The sequence below is a fragment of the Dasypus novemcinctus genome, chromosome 2 (genome assembly GCF_030445035.2).
Source record: "Dasypus novemcinctus isolate mDasNov1 chromosome 2, mDasNov1.1.hap2, whole genome shotgun sequence".
Taxonomy (NCBI): domain Eukaryota; kingdom Metazoa; phylum Chordata; class Mammalia; order Cingulata; family Dasypodidae; genus Dasypus; species Dasypus novemcinctus.
The window spans coordinates 89,675,806-89,696,100 of NC_080674.1; the positions used below are offsets into that span (position 1 = coordinate 89,675,806).

Below are 20,295 nucleotides of genomic sequence, written 5' to 3' on the forward strand. Positions count from 1 at the left end.
TGAGGCTTTATAAGGTTGATATGTATGTCATATCAAATGAATAGATATATATTTTTAAATGAAATAACCCAAAGCTCTTTGCATATGAGGAAGATGAAAATAAATGGTATCATAATACAGGGATATAGTTAAAGGAAAAGAGTATGAGAGTAATGGGTTTGGTCTTCAGAGTTGCCCGTAAGAATTTTTGCTATACTGTATTATTTTTTCCTTGTACAAATAGGATTATTGCCATGTGTGGGGATTACTACATCGGTGGAAGACGTTTTTCTTCACTGTCAGACCTAATAGGTTATTATAGTCATGTTTCTTGTTTGCTTAAAGGAGAAAAATTACTTTATCCAGTTGCACCCCCAGAGGCAAGTATTGAATAAAAATTTTTCTGTGATTTTTATATTCAAGTAACCAGATTATTTTCTAGTTTTGTATGGTGATAGCCTAACAAATATAATATATTTGAGTGAAAAAGAAAAAATTGATTTCACAGTGCTATCCTGAAGTTGCTACAAGATTCTGAAATACTTTCTACCTTATCACAGAAAGGTTAATTTATGTGATCAATGTTGTTTACTGAAAATTGCATGATCATTCATATTATTTGGTAAAAATATTAGTTATACTGTTAAAAAATTTTATTAAAACAACAAAAACATTTCTATGCTCTGGGCATTTAAATATTTAAAATTAGAGTCTTAGTTAAAAATAATTTGGATGATCCTATGGAGTTTATAATGTGAACATAACTTTTTTTTTAACTTTGAGGCAAAGAAGGTATCTTTTTAAAATCATGTTTTTATGGTTTCTAGCCAGTAGAAGATAGAAGGCGTGTGCGAGCCATTCTACCTTACACAAAAGTGCCAGACACTGATGAAATAAGGTATTTTATAATATATTCTCATTTATAGGTATTTGAAATAGGCGTTTGAAAGAGCTAGATTTTGAAGATTATCGCTCCTGTTGTACTAGGAAGGTTTTGGAATTTGGGGACATAGCATGCAGCAAGGTAAAAGTGCTCCTTTAATGTTAGTTCCTTTGTTCCTTTACCCCTGTTTTGGCTTATCTGTTCCCACTGTGGGTTTGGGTCAGAGTAGCCCCAGAGGAGAAATAATATACCTTTTTACAAACTCTCTCAGACAAAGTTGTTATTATATATTATATTTATGCTCCAGATGTGAATAATGCTACTCAAATGATTATTAGGCTCTGTTTACATAAAGATTGAACAAATTTAAACATTAAGAGAATAAAGCATGATCTGTTTTTTTTTTTTCATAATTACTATGAAATTATCATTGTTTTTTTGTTAAGTAAACTTTTCAGTACTTTGTCTCCTGCCAGTAAAATGTTAAGGCTACTTTTGACGAATTAGTGATTCTGAGTATACAGTTTCTTATTGAAATTAACAATATTTAGAATACAGTAAACCTTATTTTGTGATGCTAAATATTTCTGGGAGTATTGCAATAAGAAAAACAAATATCCATGTATCTGGAATCTCAAAATAGGAATTCCATTTTTATATTATTCTCAAAATAATGACTTCCCATTTAATTTTTGTTAGCAGACCTTTATTTGCTCTCTAAGCTGGACAAGCCAGTAAAAGAAAGGGGTGGGGGGTGGGTTGGGGGAAGAAATGTATATAATGAAGAAGAATGGCAATAAACTACAAATTCAGGAACTTTTTTTTTTAAAAGATTTATTTTATTCATTTATTTCCCCCTCCCTACCCCCAGTTGTCTGCTCTCTGTGTCCATTTGTTGCGTCTGCTTGTATTCTCATAAGGTGGTTCCGGGAACCGATTCTGGGACTTCTAGAGTGAGAGAGAGGTGATCTTTCTCTTGTACCACCTCAGCTCCCTGTTCTACCTTTTCTTCTCATTGTCTCTCTCTGTGTCTCCTGTTGCGTCATCTTGCTGTGCCCAGCTTTTCTGTGTCAGCTGGCACTTATGCATGGGGTGGTATTCCTGTGCGGGGCGGCACTCCCACATGAGCTAGCACTCCGCGTGGGCCAGCTTGCCTTCACCAGGAGGCCCTGGGCATCGAACCCTGGACCCTCCATATGGTAGATGGGAGCCCAACTGCTTGAGCCACATCCATTTCCCTCAGAAATTTTTGATAATTTGTAAATTCTTTATAGAATCATTAGGACAACATTTCTCATAGTGTTCACCATGTAACCTGCGATCTTTGAAACCCTTTCATAGGGTCTATGAGATTAACACTATTTTCTTAAGAAAATTGAGACATTTGCCTTTTTCACTGTGACATTTATACTGATGGTGCTAAACATTTATACTGAGGGTAAAACTGGTGGTACTTTATTGCAAATCAAGGCAGTGGTCCAAACTGTACAGTGTTCTTTACTGCCACACATCCAGTTACCAAACACACACACATACACACAAAAGCCAGTATCACTTAAGAATGTTCTTGATGACTCAGCAAAAATATTTATTACATCTCAACCCTTGGCTCCAAATCTTTTGTATATATTGTATGATGAAATGGAAAGTATACATAAACATAAAGTACTCCTGTTGTATATTATAGAACAGTGTATTAAGGGAAAGTGGTGAGTTGAGAGCTGAGCTAGTTCCTTCTTTAATACATACCATTTTTACTTGAGAGAATAACTGATAAATTATGGTTATTCAGATTTGAGTATTTGACAGTCATTCTCTTGAAAAATAGAATAAAGAGAGATTGTCACTTCAAGGAAAATAACTGACAGTATTTATTGCCACAGACAAAACGTGAGCTTTGCAACAAAAATTAGCATTTTGGAAACCCCTCTATCTGTCATCAAGAGTTTGACAGCTTCCCAAATACTTAATGACTTTTTTCATAAGATCAGTGGTGACGTGTGTGCAAAAGTGATATTTTCACATTGTGTAATTAAATGTTCATTGATATTATATAGTGAAATAAACATCTGAAAGATCTGCATAGGCTCAGTCAACCGTATTTTCTAAACGACCAGTGCACGTGGTGCACATTTATCAAAGTGTAACATAAAACCAATGGAATGGAATGCTATAGAAAGTTCATTCATAAATTGTTTCAAATTCCACATTACAACTAATCTTCAATAAAGTACCACTTTTTTTGAGTCTTTGATGTAATATCAAAGAATATCTGTATCTGAAAGATTATTAAAATACTCATTCTTTCACAGCTACATATTTATCTGAAGCCATGTTTTCTTTATATGGTTCAACTAAAAAAATCATATAACAGATTGAATGCAGAAACAGATATGAGAATCTAGCTGCTTTTTGTTAAGCCAGACATGAAGAGATTTACAGAAATGTAAAACAATGATATACTTCTCACTGAATTTTTAAAAAATTATATTTCTTTTTCATGTTTTTTATTTTACCATGTAATGAAGCATATTGTTATTTAAAAAGAATATTTTTAAAAATTGTTTTAATTTCTAATAGGGTCAATATCAATAGATATAACCCATACAAATAAAAGCCTTTTGGGGTATCATTAATTTTTAAGGTATATAAAAGGCTCCTGAGAGACCAAAAAAAAATTGTGAGAACCACTGATTTAGAAGAGTGGGAATTTAAACAAGAATTATAATGTATAAACCTTATTTTAATGGTAAAAATTTATGTGAAAAATTAATTTTGAACTTGTGTGTAGTTGTGAGGGTTTTTTTTTTTTTTAAGTGAAACATCTGAATAATGAGATTTAATAAAGTATTTAAACCCCTCTGGGTAAAAAATGAAAATATAGACTGAATCGTACAGTTATGTTATTTGTGCCAGTAGATTTTTAAGTTTAAATTTTTTTTTCTGAACTATAAATGCAATACATAGTAGTATACTAATAGTAACAGAACTCTAAATAAAAATAAAATTTTATACCTACTTTTTTTTTTTAAGGATTTATTTTATTTATTTATTCCCATCCCCTAGTTTGCATTTGCTGTGTCTGTTTGTTGTGTGCTGGTCTTCTCTTTCCCAGGGCTAGGGCCCAAACCTGGGGACCTCCCATATGGGAGAGTGGTGAAAATCATCTGAGCCTCCTCTGCTCCCTCAATGAAGCTTGTCATTTTTCATTTCTCATTTAGTTCTTGTCCATATGTACCTCCTTTTTACACACTTATAATTATTTTCTTTAACATACTTATTTAGATACCTCTAGAAAGGAATAATTTATTTGGTAAAGTAGTAATATCTTCTGCCATTCAGAAGCTAGTGCAATATTGATCCCCATTAAGAATGGTTATAATACCAAGATTAGAATGCACTTATCTGTGCTCATTCAAATTCAGAGTACATCTAAAGTGTTGTATACAAATTTTGTTTCTGGTACTTGTCCAAGAAACAGTAAAGCTTGAAATTGTCTAGAGAAAAGCAGTTAAAGCTTTTGCGTATTTGAAAATGGGCTTATTTAATAAAATTTGGGTTTGTGAATATTAAGATTGAAAGAAAAATTAATGAAAAATATATGATGGATTTGGATATAGATACAGCATCCATGGTAATGTCCAGCCAGTCTTAATATTTAAGTATTCAGAGGCATCCTTTCAAGCCAAAAAGCGAAAATTGAAAGAATTATGAATACTTTTATATTGATGGCATATATCAACAATTTATTACTCCTTTGTTTACATGGAGGTTGGAAGTACATCTGATTTCATTAAAGGAAACAAAGTTGTGTGTGCTTCCTCTACTTTGAAGCTGATGATAGAAAAGATGCATGCATTCTCATAATGTATCTCTTTATTTCACTTTCAGTGAAAGAATGGTATAGGTGGTTGGACCATGAGTGTCTTAAGTGAATTAAATAGACCCTAATGTTTTATAGGAGAAATACTAATTCACATAAACATCTACAATGGCAGTGAAAGCTAATTGTGTTTATCTAAACTTTTTTTGAAATAGATTTCTATATCCTTATATGTACTATGATTTTTACATATAATCTACATCTAAAATAGTAGTAACTCTGAAACTTAAATCCAGTTCTCCTGTTCTTAAATTCAGTGTTCTTGGAGTTATACCACAAAGACTGTAATATGTGTATAATTAGTTATTGTTTAAAAAAGTTCTAATTTGAACTTAATAATCCAGTGAGGTAGAATAGTATAGATACCATTACTGAATCCATCTTAAAGATGAGGAAGTTAAGATTGAGCATTTTCAGTGTCTTCAAGATTTATATGTAGATAATGCCAGAGACAGGACAAAAGTCCTAGGGTATTTGACTCAAATGCCTAAGATTTTCCAGTGTCATATTCCCTCTATGATGTGGTACACTATTATTTACAATTTCATATTTACAGTTTTAATTAATTTTAATAACCTCATCATTGCTATATTCAGTTTCTTAAAAGGAGATATGTTCATTGTCCATAATGAATTAGAAGATGGATGGATGTGGGTTACAAATCTAAGAACAGATGAGCAAGGACTCATTGTTGAAGATCTAGTAGAAGAGGTGGTAAGTTTTGTTCTTTTATTCTCAATTCTAGGATTCTAAATATTTTGTAAAATTTTGGACTTACCTGCAACCAGGGAAATTAGCTATGAAATTGATTTCTTTTATGAAAGGCCTTAATTCAAAAGTACAAGGCATTTTTCATCAAAATGTATTATTTACTATTAGTAAATACTATTTATTTGTAAAGCAAATCACCAGATTAGGAAATTATAATATGTAGCTACCAATTTTCATGAGTTTCTATGAATTAAAAATGCATGAACATTTGTGTTTATTTGTGTACTTTCCTGCCTTCTTGGTCTTCTTCATAAATGAAGATCAGGTAACTAGTCAGAGTGACCATGGACTCTCAAAATGGTCACACATATTTGGTTTCAAATTCCTAATCTGTCAAATATATGTCTACTTTTCTAGTAATATTGGGAAAATTGGAAAAGTTATGCTCTGTGCATTTTATCATGTAATTCTACATTTTAAATAGTCTTCTCATTTTTTGTTGCCATCACATAATATCAGTTGTCTTATCACACACTATAAATCGTCCCATTTGTGCATTTTTAGATAGCTGATCAACATTCAAGCAGCATTTGCATTTCAGAGACAATATCACTGAAATATATGAAACAAAATATTATAATTTTGGAATATACTCTTCCCTTTCTAATCAGTTTGTTAATGGGATGAAATGGTTTTCTGTTATCTTTTACGAACTTCAGAGCTACTATTTTAAAATTATGCCACAGACCTGGTAATGTGCTGAAAGATAGATTCTGATTATTACTCCAAGAAGAAATCAGCAAAAAATATTTTTCTTTGCTACTAAATATCTTGTCTTCTGACAGTCAGATCTTGATATATGGAAGTAAAACATAGTGTGGAAAAATAGGAGGAATGGAAGAAATGGTGAGATTATATTCTATACTTAAATCACAGTTACTTAGTAGAAAAATTAGGATTAGTGCTCCTAATTCCATGATTAGTATTTTGGGTTCCACAGGAGGAGAGAGATTTATTCCATATGTGTAAGATCTCTTCAAACTGGAACTGGTTTTTCTACAAAATTCCTTAGTTAAAACTTTTTATATTGAATTTCATTTTCCCTGCTCCCTTCATCCCACTGTTATCCTGATTATTTGAAGGCATGACAGTGTAATTGACTTTTCTTGAGTTCTTGGAATTCTGGGGCAAATTTAACATGGTAAACTTTAATAAGGATAAGTGAAAGTTATCTGAAGTGCAGAAGAAAATAACAACCACCCAATCTAGGATAAAGAGTCATGATTTTACATCAATACATGGAAAGAAAGAAAAAAGTAAATGAATACGTTAACTTCTTATTCTGTCTATTATTTAATAAATATATCACACCTGCATCAACATATCCCCTCAAGAATAACGTTTTTTGGAATTTCAATTTAAGCTACTGGGTCCCTTGTTAAGAACCCCTGATGTAGAATGGTTTTTCATAGTGGGCTCACTGGAAAATAGTGTTATCTCCACTATACTATTGCAAGGAAATTCTGCTTTCTTGTAGATTGAAATGTCATTTGGAGATTGTACAGATTGTGAAGAAGTTGCAGACATTTAATTGGTGGTTGGACTTAATTTCATCAGAAATTCTAATTTCTGTTCCCCAAGCACATTTATACTTTTGTACCTTAACTCTAGAATGTAAGCTCTTTGAGGGCAGGAGGTATTTTTGCCTCTGATTGTCTAATGTATTTCCATTGCCTAGAATAGTGATTGGTGTTAGAAGCCAATTAGAAGTTGTTGAATGAATAAATGAATCTCTCTGTGCCTATACTTTTCCCTCTTCCGTGATATTCCTGATCTCCTCCACTGCTTGGTAAAATTTGATTCATCTTTATCAGTGTGCTCAGATGTCACCCCTTCTTTCTCAGAGGTTTTATACTTTTCTGTATTGTTTTTGTTTCTTAGTTGATGAAACAGTACCATTCAGTGAGTGGCTTTAACAACAGGAATTTATTGGCTTCTGGTTTCAGAGGCTTGCCAGAGCTTACTTCCTCCTGGGGTTGATGTTTTCTGGTTGACTGGCAATGTGTCGTTTCTTGGTTTTTCTGTCACATAGTGGCATCTTCTCTTTCCTCTTCTGGGTTAAATTGATTTCCTCTTCTGGCTTTTCCTGTATCAGTTTCCTTTGCTTATAAGGACATCACATTATTGGATTAAAGCCCACCCTCACACAGTTTGGGCACACCTTAATCTGATAACATCTTAACAGGTCCTATTTACAAACGAGTTCACTTGCACAGGATCAGGCCTCCAGCCCTCTGCATGCCTTTTGCGGGGAATGTGATTCAATCCTGAACAGTTCACTTAGGCTAAATTGTTTCCTTCTGTGTTTCCATAGCACTTTGCTATTTCTACATTCCATTACACTGTATAATATTAATTTATTGTGTAAGTCCCTCCATGAAGAGGTTAACACCTTCAAGGCAATGATAATGCTATTCAGTCTGATAAAAAGTTTTTAGCATACTGCTTTGGATATAGTAGGAATTCAGTATAAGTCTTCTTTGATTTTAGTCTTAGATATTTAATGAATGAAGATCAAATTGAGAGAAGGGTATCCATGTATAGTTAGACTGTGTTTCTATTCATTCCTTTATTATTTATTCAAACTTTGGTGCTGGGTACTATGCGAGGTACTAGGGCTACTTCAACAGATATTCATTGAAAATTATATGTCCAGCACTGTGTTTGTGCTTGGGGTGAGGTGAAGTTGGAACTAACAAAAGAATAACTTAGACCTAAAAATGATTATGGCCTACTGAAATAAGTAACGCTGGTTTATCCTAAATAATAGGAATACTCTGGGTGGAATAATAGCCTTCATGTAAGATAGAGTAAGGTAAAGTTCAAAAGCTGAAAAAAGGAAGGTGCAAATTCAGAAGTTCAAAAGGTGGAAAAAGGAAAATGGAAATTCATATGCACTTTTTAAGGGCTCACAATGTCCTACAGAGGAGGTTGTTTATGTGATAGATCTTGCCAAGAAGGGTAGATTTTACTTAGGAGTTGATGAACTGTGGATAGAAAGGACATTCTAAGAACCAGAACAAGCCACAAAGAAATGGGAAAAAAAAAAAAGTCAAAAGTAAACAAAAGAACGAGCTACAGTGGGGGGAGAATGTAGATTAACAAATATATAGTTATGTGTGGCCAGCATATAGGTACCCCTAAACAATTGGTAGTATAAGACAGGAAATGCAGGTTTAAGTCATGTAGTAAAGGACTTTGGTTGCAGAATGAGGACTTTGTAGGCAGTAGAAAGATGTTAAACATTTGTGTTTTTTTTTTAATTTGTTTTTGTTTTATTTTGTTTTTCTTAATGCAGGGTAAAGTTATAGTTAAAACTGATGAATCCAGTTTAGAGTTGTAGGAGATGAGACATAGAGGTAATTTATACCAGTTGGGCTATTGTAATCATTTGAGAAAATAGTAAAAAGGGCCTGAATTAGAGTATTGTCAACAGGGAGAGAAAAGTAAAAGAGCTTTGGAAGGCATTTCATGAACAGAAACATCTTATCTGGTATACATATAAAGAAATACTAAGGGCAGTATGGAGATATGTTTGAAAATATAATTTTTATTGGTTTTAAAAAGAGTACATTAATAGGTAATCATATAAAATACTGTCTTAATAATGTCTTTCCCTTAGGGCCGGGAGGAAGATCCACATGAAGGCAAAATGTGAGTATGTCCTAATTATTAAAAGGAAAAAAAAAAAAAAATATATATATATATATATAGTAAACCTCCTAATCAGAAAACTTTGCCCAAGCAGTAATTTAAAAGAAAAAATTTTGAACTCACTTTTTAAAAATTTGATTCGGCTCAGAGAAGAGATGTCTAAATATATTCTTAAGGACCTAGTGGTAAAGTCTTATTTTTATATAATTTTTATACCAATATGCAACTATGTATCTTCAAACTAGACTTTCTGTTAAATGTTCTGTTAATCACATTATGAATGCCACAGTTCCTCACATTTTTCTTTCTTACTGGTGTTTCATAGTACTTTTTTGTTTGTGTGGGCACTCCTTTTATGTTTTATGATTCAGTTTTGTTTAGTTTTTTTTCTTCAGAGAACCCCAAGATGATGATACTTCATCATTTTAATAAGATTCTGGAATGGCTTTCTTTTCATATTCTTTTAGAGATGGCTTTAGGTATCTTGTAAGGGCTCATTCAAAGACCAGATATACCTACCACTTGCCAAATTCTTTTATATTATAGAATTTAGTATTAACCAACAACCTCTTATGGGAAATTACTTCATATGACATATCAGCTTGATCAAATTTACTTATTACTGTCCTTGAAGATCTTTTCTCTCTCGAAATCTATTTAGTTTTTTTTTAAGTTTATCTTTTAAAGACCCTAACCCTTAGTCCCATTTTTATCTTATTCACAATATTTTAATAAGCTATTCATCTTCTAGTATCTTCTCAGTGGAACATTTTTTTTTTTTTGCCATCCTTTTCAACATTTATGGATGAATATAAGGCTGCCTCTTTAGTGTTCACTTTGTTTTCCAGCCGTTAGAACGTAAAAACACTAAACTGAATACTCTATTTGCAATCACTTTACTTAGTTCCTCCACCCTTCCTTAAGTGGAAAAAATGAAATATTTTCTGAGTTCATCTTCCTTATTCTTTCTTGTAGCTATAAAACACGTCCCATCAGTAAGTCCATACTGTATTGATTATATGAATTTGAAGTCTCCCTACTACCTGGATCGAGAGTTACAAATTCTAACTAATACTTGGAGGAGGCAGATAGATAATATAAGCAAGTGAAATGCGTTGGCTGTGTATATTCCCATTTTTCTCAGAACATAGTAGTCTTGATCTTTCTTATTTTCCTCCTTGATAAAGCTATAGGTATGTTGAACAATTTCTCTAAGAAAATGACATGGATGTGATAAAAAGCAACTGACATTCACTCTTGTTATTAAGGGAAGACTGGGAAGTAGAAAACTAGAAAACATTTGCCTGCTGTCAGGTGACCACTTGGTCTAATTGATGTGTGCAAAAATATGGTTCTAATATTGGGAAATTCTCTTGATTTTCAAGAGAGCTAGAAATTTGTATTTTTATAAGTTTGCTCTCCATTTTTAATAATAGTCCAAGTTTGTTTTTAAAAAAGTACACTGTGGGTTAAATGTCAATAAATATTTAAAGCTACATCCAGCTTTATGGGTGCTTACAGTATAAATCCTTTTACTGGAAAACTTTATTTCATACCATTGTGAAGCTTCCATTTTCTGAATTTTCGACTCATTTTATAGTTAATAAAAGCTAAATTTGCATTGTTGGTTTATTTTATGTATTTATCTTCCTCTAATTTCTTAAGATTGGAACTATCTTAGGACAGTATCTGTATTCTTTAGTGTTCTCAGTAATATCTGTGAGTGCCCTGTAGGATTAGATTGATGGTATAACGTTGAGTTTTTTCCCCCAGCTCTCTGGTTCCATGATGTAGGTACCAGGTACCTCCATTGTGCTTTTCTAGTTCTTGTTCATATGTAAAGACTTAGTTCTTTTATCACTTACCTGTGAAGTCTTCCTTCATTCCACACACTACAGAATTGATGCCTTTCTTATTCCCAAAATGCCTTCAGTGTATCACTGCACTTAGTATATTTTCTACATTGTTTACAGTTATACATTATTTGTGTCATTTTTTATTATTGAAATGAGGAATTCTTAAGATGAGGGACTCATCTTTCTATCACTGGTGCAGGCCATGTGCTTGAAATACATACGTTTTTATCTAGAGGTAATAAATATCTGAACAAACGAAACTAAAATCCAGTCCCTTCAGGATGTCTTCTTATACTAAAAATCTTGTTAATCTCTAAACTTCATATGTTGCGTCTCCCTTCCCCTTTAAATTCTTTCCTTTTGACCTTCTTTATTCTAGCTCTAAAAATACAGGGTTGGAGTTCATCTAGTTGACTCTCCTCCAGAATATAGAAATCCCACTCTAGCATTTGTAGTTAATGGTCGATTAGCCTTTACGTGGATGTAATATAGAGCCTCACTACCTTGCACAGTATGGTGTACTGTTCAGTTGTTGTATACGTTCTTTATATTATTCATAATTCACACTGGGTGCTCAAGGACATCTGAATTAGTGAGTTAATGATTGGAATAGAATTAAAGGGAGAATTTAAAAGTTTAACTTTTCGTTCATGTGAAAAAGTAAAATTTAGTTACATTTTCTTACTTTCACCAGTAATTGTATGGATAATTTAAAATAGTGTAAACAACCTCTAAATCTATAATTTAGATTTTAGAGAATTTACAGGTTTCAGTATTAGTATATTTTCTTTCCAGTTTGCTCTTTAACCCACTAGTAAAAATAGTTATAGACCCTAAGAATATATGGCAAAGTAAAAAAAATAATTATAGACCCTAAGAATATAAGGCAGAGTGGTAAGGAGGTAATCTGGAATTATCAGTTTGATATAAACATGTATTAGAGATAATCAGCAACATAGGTAACAGTCCAGGTAAATGAAAGGAAATTTTAAGTACTAATTACTATTAATTAATTTTATAGGCCAGATCTTTCATTTTATTTTAAGATAAAATTTAAACCCCTTTGTTATTATCTGTTGTTGTCTTTGATTATAATGCCATTTATAACCATTTCAAAAGGCTTTTATTATTTTTAGAGATTTATTTTTATTTATTTATTCTCCCACACACACCCATTGTTTGCGCTCACTCTCTGCTTTCTGTCCGTTTTGTGTTCGTCGTCTTTTTAGGAGACACAGGGAACCAAACCCAGGACTTCCTGTGTAGGAGGGAGGTGCCCATTGGCTGAGCCCCCTCCGCTCCCTGCTTGTTTTGTCTCTCATTGTGTTTCCTCCTTGTGTCTCTTGTTTGCGTCATCTTGTTACATCACCTTACTGAACCAGCCCATCGTGTCTTGCTTGTCCTCTTCAGGAGGCACCGGGAACTGAACCCGGGACCTTTTTTGTGGTAGGTGGATGCCCAGCTGCTTGAGCTACATCTCCTTCCCTTTGAAGGTTTATTTTAAGTGTACAAAATATAAGGGGCTTTAGCATTCCTAGTGTATATGATTACTTAATCAAATAAAATTAGAACCTCTAAGTCATTCTTATCCTTTAGTTCTTGATGTAGCAAGTATTTTCTATACTCCAAATCTTATTTTCTGAATATCATTAAAGTATGTATCAGCATTGTGATTTTATTTGAAGATAGAATTTATCACATGGTATAAGAAAATTCACACAGAGAAATACAAGAAGAATGAATTATTTTTCTGGGCATTTTTAGTTGGCTATAGTTTTTCCACTACTTAACCCCTCACCTCCAAAGAAGAGTAAGAAGAAAGTTAATTGTGAAGTAAGCATATAATAGTTTGTCATTATCAGGATTAAAAATCATTACTGTTTTTATATTGGTAGTTAATACATAAATTATAGCTTATACTTGGTAGTTCCTATTTTTTCCTATATTTTGTTGAAATTAAGTATAATATGTTTGCAAAATGTAACAAATACAAGTATGAGAATTTTTTAAATCAATTGCTTTGCATTTCATTATGTCATCTTTAATTAAACATGTTGGTTGTTTAGTTTTATGTGATAACAAAAGACTTGATTTACATATCTAAGTTGTTCTCTTTTTAAGATGGTTTCATGGGAAGATTTCCAAACAAGAAGCTTATAATTTACTAATGACAGGTACTTGTATTCTCTTGCCGTTTCTAATGTCCTTGTTTAAAAAGAATAAAAAAGTGAACCAACCATTTATCATGTATTTTGTCTTTAGCATTCAGTTAATATATATATATGCATATTGTAATTTCTTGCCCAGTGCTGAGAAATTGGTATGTTTTTTTAAAGGAGAAAACATGCATGTAGTGTAAAACTCAATGAAATATTTTTCCTTTACCTCAAATCCCTGTTCTCTTCCACAGAGACAGTACTAAATGATAATTTGTTCTATATATTTCTAGAAGTTTTCTGTACCTGCGTGAATCTCCCTTCCTCACCCCTACATGCACACAGGAATATGCAGCACACTTTTTTCGTGTTAGGACATATCTTGGAGATGGTTCCATATCTACATATATAAATTTTTATTACTGTTTTTAATAGCCATATGGCTTTCCATTATATTAAACACCATAATTTATTTACCAGCGCCCTATAGAGGAATATTATGTTTATATTATGAAACAAACGTTCTTACATTTAGCCTTGTGAATTGTGGAATTATATAATTGGGCCTTTAAAAAGTGTATTAATGTTAACATTTCCTGCAACTTGTGGTTATAGGAAACTGCAAAGTAAAAATTAACTTGTATTATGGGTTTATTTAAAATAAAACCATCTCGTCATTGTTTATCCTTACTAAACGCAAGACTACATTAATTTAACTACCAAATATCTCTTTTAAAGCACATCTTATAAACATTTGAGGCAAGTTTGAGCCTATAATATATGATTTAGAAGTCTTAGTTCTTTAAACATGACCAGAGTTAGATAGCTTCTGTATGTCGTAAAACAGATTCTTACGGTGAATAAACTACTGATTATTACAGATGTTATTTGAATTGCTGTTTTATGCCATAGGACATTGTATTTTAATATAATTAACTAATACTTTTTTGCTCCTTTGAATGATGCAAGGCAGTTTTTAGAAGTGCCTAATTTTATAGTGAGGATGTAAGTTAGGCTAAAAAATATATAAAAGACTACATGATAGTAATAGAGACCACATGCTAAACTAAAGTGACATGCTATGAGTTTTCATAATGGGAACAAGAATATTAATTATAATGCATTTATTAAATGTTAAATTTGTTTATATTTTTAACTTGCACCACCAACACTTGAGGGTCACTCTTATGTTAGTCAAGTAAAGGTGAAAAGGAGATAAACTTAGTTTCCTTACATTAGTTTTCATATTCTTTGGATCATGTGCCCTTTTGAGAATCTGGTAAATTTTCTTTACTGAAAAGTACACATATATACATACATGCACAAATTTGCATGTAATTCCTGTCTTACCAGTCTAGAAGAAATATAAAGAGTATATAGGATTTTTGTCCCTCAGAAACCCCTGCATTTTAGACTATATTAAATTGTACAATTAGTTTTTACAACTTTTGTGTTTACTTTCACTGAACCCCGAAGGTTTAGTTTAAGGATGTTTATATTCTGTTTCTTTGATTTGAGCTTGAAGTTAATTGATAGTGCCTTGGCTGGATAATTGGAACTACTAGTAATTTACATAAAAATTACATCTGATCTTGTAAATATTCATTTGTGCTTTCCTAATAGCAATCAAGTTATGATCTTTTCAATGTCATTATGAGTTAAAAAGAGAAAAGACAAAGCCAGCATAGTGTTAGAGTATGTTAACTGACAATATCTAAAAGACTTCCCACAACCAATATGAAAATATCTAATACATAATTTGCTTCTGCATGACTTTTCAGGAAGATACCTGTGTGTTTTGATATTGAAAATGTACACAAATATTTCAGTTGTTTTGAATCTACCTTTGTAAGCCTTTGGTGCTATTGTTTTATAACAGTCATTACTATAAAATTTTTCATTGAAAACATTGATAAAGTGCAGAGTATAGAAAAGCAAAATTTGTTTAAATTTTCAGAATCTTCTTATTAAAGGGATTTACAGACAGAATGTAAGCGATTTTAGGTAGTATCCCCTACCTGTGGTTATATTCTTCTTCCCAAGTTATGACAGATATAGAAATTACTGAGTTAGAAGTCACTGCTGCAAAATTTCTGCCCTCTATTTTTATATTATAAAGCCAGTAAGATATGCCAGGGATACAGAGACAAGAAACATGGGTTGTTTGGAATCATAAATCAGAAAATGTGAAAAAAAAAATTGCCTTAAAAAAACCAAGTTCTGGTAAAAGTGTATGTGTTTAAGACTTTTGATTGTTGTTTTACTACCTAACACCTTTTCTTCTTTATTTGGTAAGTAGGGAATAAAACTAACAGCTTACTTTTCACAGTTGGTCAGGTCTGCAGTTTTCTTGTGAGGCCTTCAGATAATACTCCTGGTGACTATTCACTTTATTTTCGGACCAGTGAAAATATTCAGCGATTTAAAATATGTCCAACACCAAACAACCAGTTTATGATGGGAGGCCGGTATTATAACAGGTAAGTCATAAGAAATTATTATTTGTCATTTACTTTTGGCAAAAACGTAGTTGAAATCTTAATAATATATTGGTTTCAAAATTATATATAAAATCCTTAACTTTTAAAAAGTGCAGGACCTTTAATATTATTTAGTAATCATGTCACGGCATTATTTGAACAGTATCAAATATGAATATAAATTAACTTGTTTCCTTACAAAATGATTTGTGTGTAATAGTTATGAAAATTATTTATAAACTAGCTATTTGCAACAAGTTTGCTAACCCATGTATATCTGCAGGAGGGAAAAACATCTAATATAAGAGAAAGAAAATATGTTGCATTTTTTAAAAATCAGGGACACATTTTAATAGGAAAGAAAGAATAACCTAAGACTTACATAAATGTTACCACATAATTGGGTTTTCCTCAAGTTGATATTTCTAATTTGTAATTATTGGTTCCCATTTCTCACTTCAAAATTCTAAGTACTTTTGTCCCAAAACTCAAAATAAATTTTAGTCACTTGATTAAGAAACTTAAGTTTATAGAGGAAACCATATGATAGAATGTCAGCATTTTAAAATGTAAAATAGAAGACCCACATTTTATTTACGTCTTTTTTTTCAAACTGGTAAAGTATTAATATACCTGCTAATTGTAGAGTAGTGTTGTTTTATTCTTTTTGGAGGCCAACAAAATCTTGTTCTAAAATACTGACATTTGCCAAGTATATAACCCCTCAATGCCATAACAGCATTCTCCATCCCAATTCAAATTTATCCCAGTTCCAGCTAGATCTCTTAGTGTTTAGAGATCTAGCAGCTGGTTTCTCTGGAATACAAAGCAAAACAATTAAAATGAAACAAAACAAGTTCTGGGTTGTTTGCCAGAAGTTCAGGAGATGGTTATAAGACGTCAAATGGAAGATGTGAGGTAGGGAGTTGGATCCTTTTGCACCCTTTACATAAAAGCTGTTTGTGAATACCTTCCTTATTACAGTGTGAAATCTAGACAGCCTCACTGAAATTCCAGCTAGCTGCAGTTTCAGCTCTTTATCAAGTTAAATTATTATTTCCCATTGTTCAGTTTCTCAGGGATTTTGAAGTTAGAAAACTAAAAACAGAAACTGTCATTCTTTACTCAATTGACAAATGTCCATCTCAAGTTTTATTTTAAAATAATTTAAGTAGATTAATTAAATTAAATTGGAAGCAGTTTGTTTTTATTGGCTCAATAAGCTTTCTTAGGATACCTATATTCGGCAAAGATAGAAATTTTTCCTGGATACTGTATAAATTATGTAAAGGTAGTCTTTTCTGTTGATAAAAACCATAATGGAACAGGAAGAAGGAGCTATTTGAAGTACATTTCTTTCCAAATAATGTTAATTGAAAAATTTATAAATTTGACAAAATGAGGACTTTTTGAAAAAAAGTTAAGTATGTGCTAATTTAGTACCTTAAACATTCTCCCAAATCGTTGATTGTAAAGTTCAGGTGTATTATTTTTAGTTTTAATGTTTTTGCTAAAAATACTTTTCTTTAAGAATCACCAAAATAATGTAAATCTGATACCTGGAAAATGGCAATTTTTACAATAAATACTCAAATTTCAGCATTAATGTCAGTAATGAAATATATCATAGGAAGATACATACATGTATATAATTATCATTTATTATTTAGATATGTGGAAGTTAAATAGGGTTATTTTAATAAATCTAAGTAACACAGCCATACTCTGCTGATTCAGTCTCCCCATTAACTGTACATTAGATTTCTAGTAAGAGAGTTATGTCCATTATCATTTAGAAACTGCTTTGTTGAGACATAATTTTAACATTTCTATATGCAAAATTTTAGAAAAGTAGAAGAGACATTTAACAGCTAATTTAATCCAGCAACATTTATGGACTCATCTACTTAGTGAAGTATATGGTACAGAGCCTGCAAATATCTATTAAAGGAAAAACCACCATTCCTGCATTATTAGTGCTCAGGTCCATTAGAGAATAGAGTAGGCAGATTGGGATGAATTCAGAGGATGTACAGATGTGCCTGGGAGAACCATTTGGGAGAGAATAGTTCAGATGGTGGTGAGAAGGGAGCAGGGAGGATTTTGGTTAGACCTTGAAGGCTAACATTTATCTTGTCTTCAGGAAGAGAGAAGGCACTGTTTCATGTAATAAGTTATTCACATCTATTTCACAAATAAATTTATAGCTAACATATTTTAGTTATTCTTTGGTATTCATATTTCATGAGTAGAACATTTATGAAATACCTAGGAAATTTTGCTTTTTCTTGTCTCTTGACTTTTTTTTGGGTATATCTGGGTGGAATCCAAACTAAGGAGTGACTTTTTTTAAAAGCTTCTTGAAAGTCCAGCTCATTAGTAAAACGTGTCTGATCTGTTACCGTGCACTTGTAAATTTGCCCCTGAGTAATCTAAACTCTACTTCATTTATTACATTTTTTCTTTAAAAATTTATAATCTCCCTTGTCCTTTTTATGATAATACATTTTTACTTGTTTCCTCTTCTCTTCTTTTTCCGCCATGTTGTGTTCCCTCACGTAACATTAATTCATACTTATATTTTTATTCTTTTTTTATTTTACTTTTTAGCATTGTTTCTATTTGGTTCAAGTAATTTTGTAGTATAGTATAGTAACTAAAATACCCATTCTGTAAATACATTAAGGGAAGGTTTAAAATTCTAGGAACTAAAATATTCAGGACAGTAGAATGGCCCACTGATTATTACTACTTTTTTGATTATTATTGTTTTTTAGATAGAAAATCATCTCATTTGTGGCATGCTAACATTTGTGTTAAAATGTTATAAAATACATAATTTGGTCATTTTTGTTTTGTTTTGTTTTATTTGTAATATTTCCCAAATATTTAGAATAATTTGCAGCACTCTTTGTCAAAATCACCCAACAGGTGTTCTCCACTGTGGTGATAATCCTACATGTAAGATTAGCTACTGATCTTTTATTTTTACTTTTTTTTTTGGTCTCTCCTTTTATCTGCCAGTCATATGTTTTATGGCCTAACTGCATCTGATTATTACAAAAACAGATTATGTAAATCTTTTGATGATAAAAATTATTCATTTAACTGAATACACTAATTGTTAAGGAAATGCTGTTTCTCTGACAGGTTGTCTTTCTCATTCTGTCAGAAATACTCCATTCAGAAAATTAGACTTTTTAATCCTTTTCTCACTTATGATAACTCTTTGATTAGATGTTGACTTTGTTGCCTCTTTGATAGGTGTATGGAAAGTCGGCATCTCTGACTCAGGTATTCTAACCTGGAAATCAATACTGGGAGCACACTTCTGTTTTTTCTAAAATTATATGACTATTTTTATCATATATTCTATTAATATAATTTGGTTATGTGTTTTGAAAAGCCTTGCTAATAGATAATTCTTGCTAACAGGATTTACATTTATTTTAAAGACTTGCATTTATTATGCGACAAATTATGTTACTGTTAGTAATTTTTATTTTAACAGCATCGGAGACATCATAGATCACTACCGAAAAGAACAGATTGTTGAAGGATATTATCTTAAGGAACCTGTACCAATGCAGGTCAGTGTTGTTTTTCTTTTTTGCTTTAATTAGAATTTTATTTAAAAGTGCATATTGTTGGTATGTCTATGTATGTATTTATGTAATTAATATTGGATGAAATTTAAACCTGCAGAGTGTTCAGATTCTTTAAGAAAATGAATTGTAAGAGAATCTCTTAGTTTTTAAGTATGTTAGCTCTAGATAATTAGAAAGTTCTTGGTGCCTTTTTGCAAATAGAAGCAGTGTTAGGGGCAGAAACCAAGTTGCACTGGGTCAAGGAATGAGTTTATTGGAGGCAAATGGTGAAACAGCAAGATAAGTCTTAGCCGGCTCTCTAGGTAAGCTTGGTAAGTAAAGAAATAAGAAATAATGATAACTGGGAGCAGATACAAGATCCAGAGGGATTTAAGCTTTTTGTTTATTTATCTGAAGTTTATGGTAAGAAAGACTTGAGCATTCCTGTGTACTCTGAGGAAAGCCAATAGGAAATGGAAAGTGGCAGTGGGAGTAGAGGATGGGTAGTGGCAGTACCTAATGTAAAGGTTCTAGTGAAGGCAGGAGCGAGTAGCATCCAGAACATAGGAGGAAAGATTGGCCTTGAACAAGAGGGCCTGTTGAATATTAGTAGCTTGTTTCATATTGGGATGAACAGTCTATTTCTTTTCCCCATGTATTTTCTGAAATGTGGTGGGGAAAGAGTATAGCAGGGGTTAGAAAAAAATGTTTCAAAAGTATGACTAAGAAATTTTCCTATGTAGAAAATAAAAGCTGTGCCATCCCAGATATAACAAGGAAAGATTGTAAAAGCGGTTTTGGGGGCCCAGCTAAAGTTGTACAGTACTTGTAGTATCTCTAGTTTCTCAATTTTTCCTCCTCCTCCAATATAATTTCAGATGGTCAAACCTACTACTCATTGACATTGGTGGGGGGGATCGGTTATCAGTGTTCTGAAACTAAGTATAAATTCATAAACATAATGTCACGTTTTAATATATCTTGCTTCTTATCCTCATGCTTTTCTAATAAAACATATGGTCAGTGAGAGTGGGTTTTTTTCCCTT

General features: G+C 32.0%; 1 protein-coding gene across 2 annotated transcripts in view; it reads left to right on the top strand.

Annotated features, from left to right (window-relative positions):
- The window catches only part of RASA1 (RAS p21 protein activator 1), a 105,496-nt gene that overhangs the window by 52,139 nt on the left and 33,062 nt on the right, over positions 1-20,295 (top strand). Inside the window, exons 3-9 of one of the 2 annotated variants that reach the window (XM_004470611.4) lie at positions 224-359; positions 807-877; positions 5,342-5,459; positions 9,139-9,170; positions 13,148-13,200; positions 15,512-15,662; positions 19,174-19,252. In XM_004470611.4, coding sequence (XP_004470668.1) covers positions 224-359; positions 807-877; positions 5,342-5,459; positions 9,139-9,170; positions 13,148-13,200; positions 15,512-15,662; positions 19,174-19,252 — 640 coding nt within the window. Of the gene's footprint in view, positions 1-223; positions 364-806; positions 878-5,341; positions 5,460-9,138; positions 9,171-13,147; positions 13,201-15,511; positions 15,663-19,173; positions 19,253-20,295 lie in introns of both variants that reach the window. The other variant, XM_058275695.2, reaches the window with a different exon arrangement.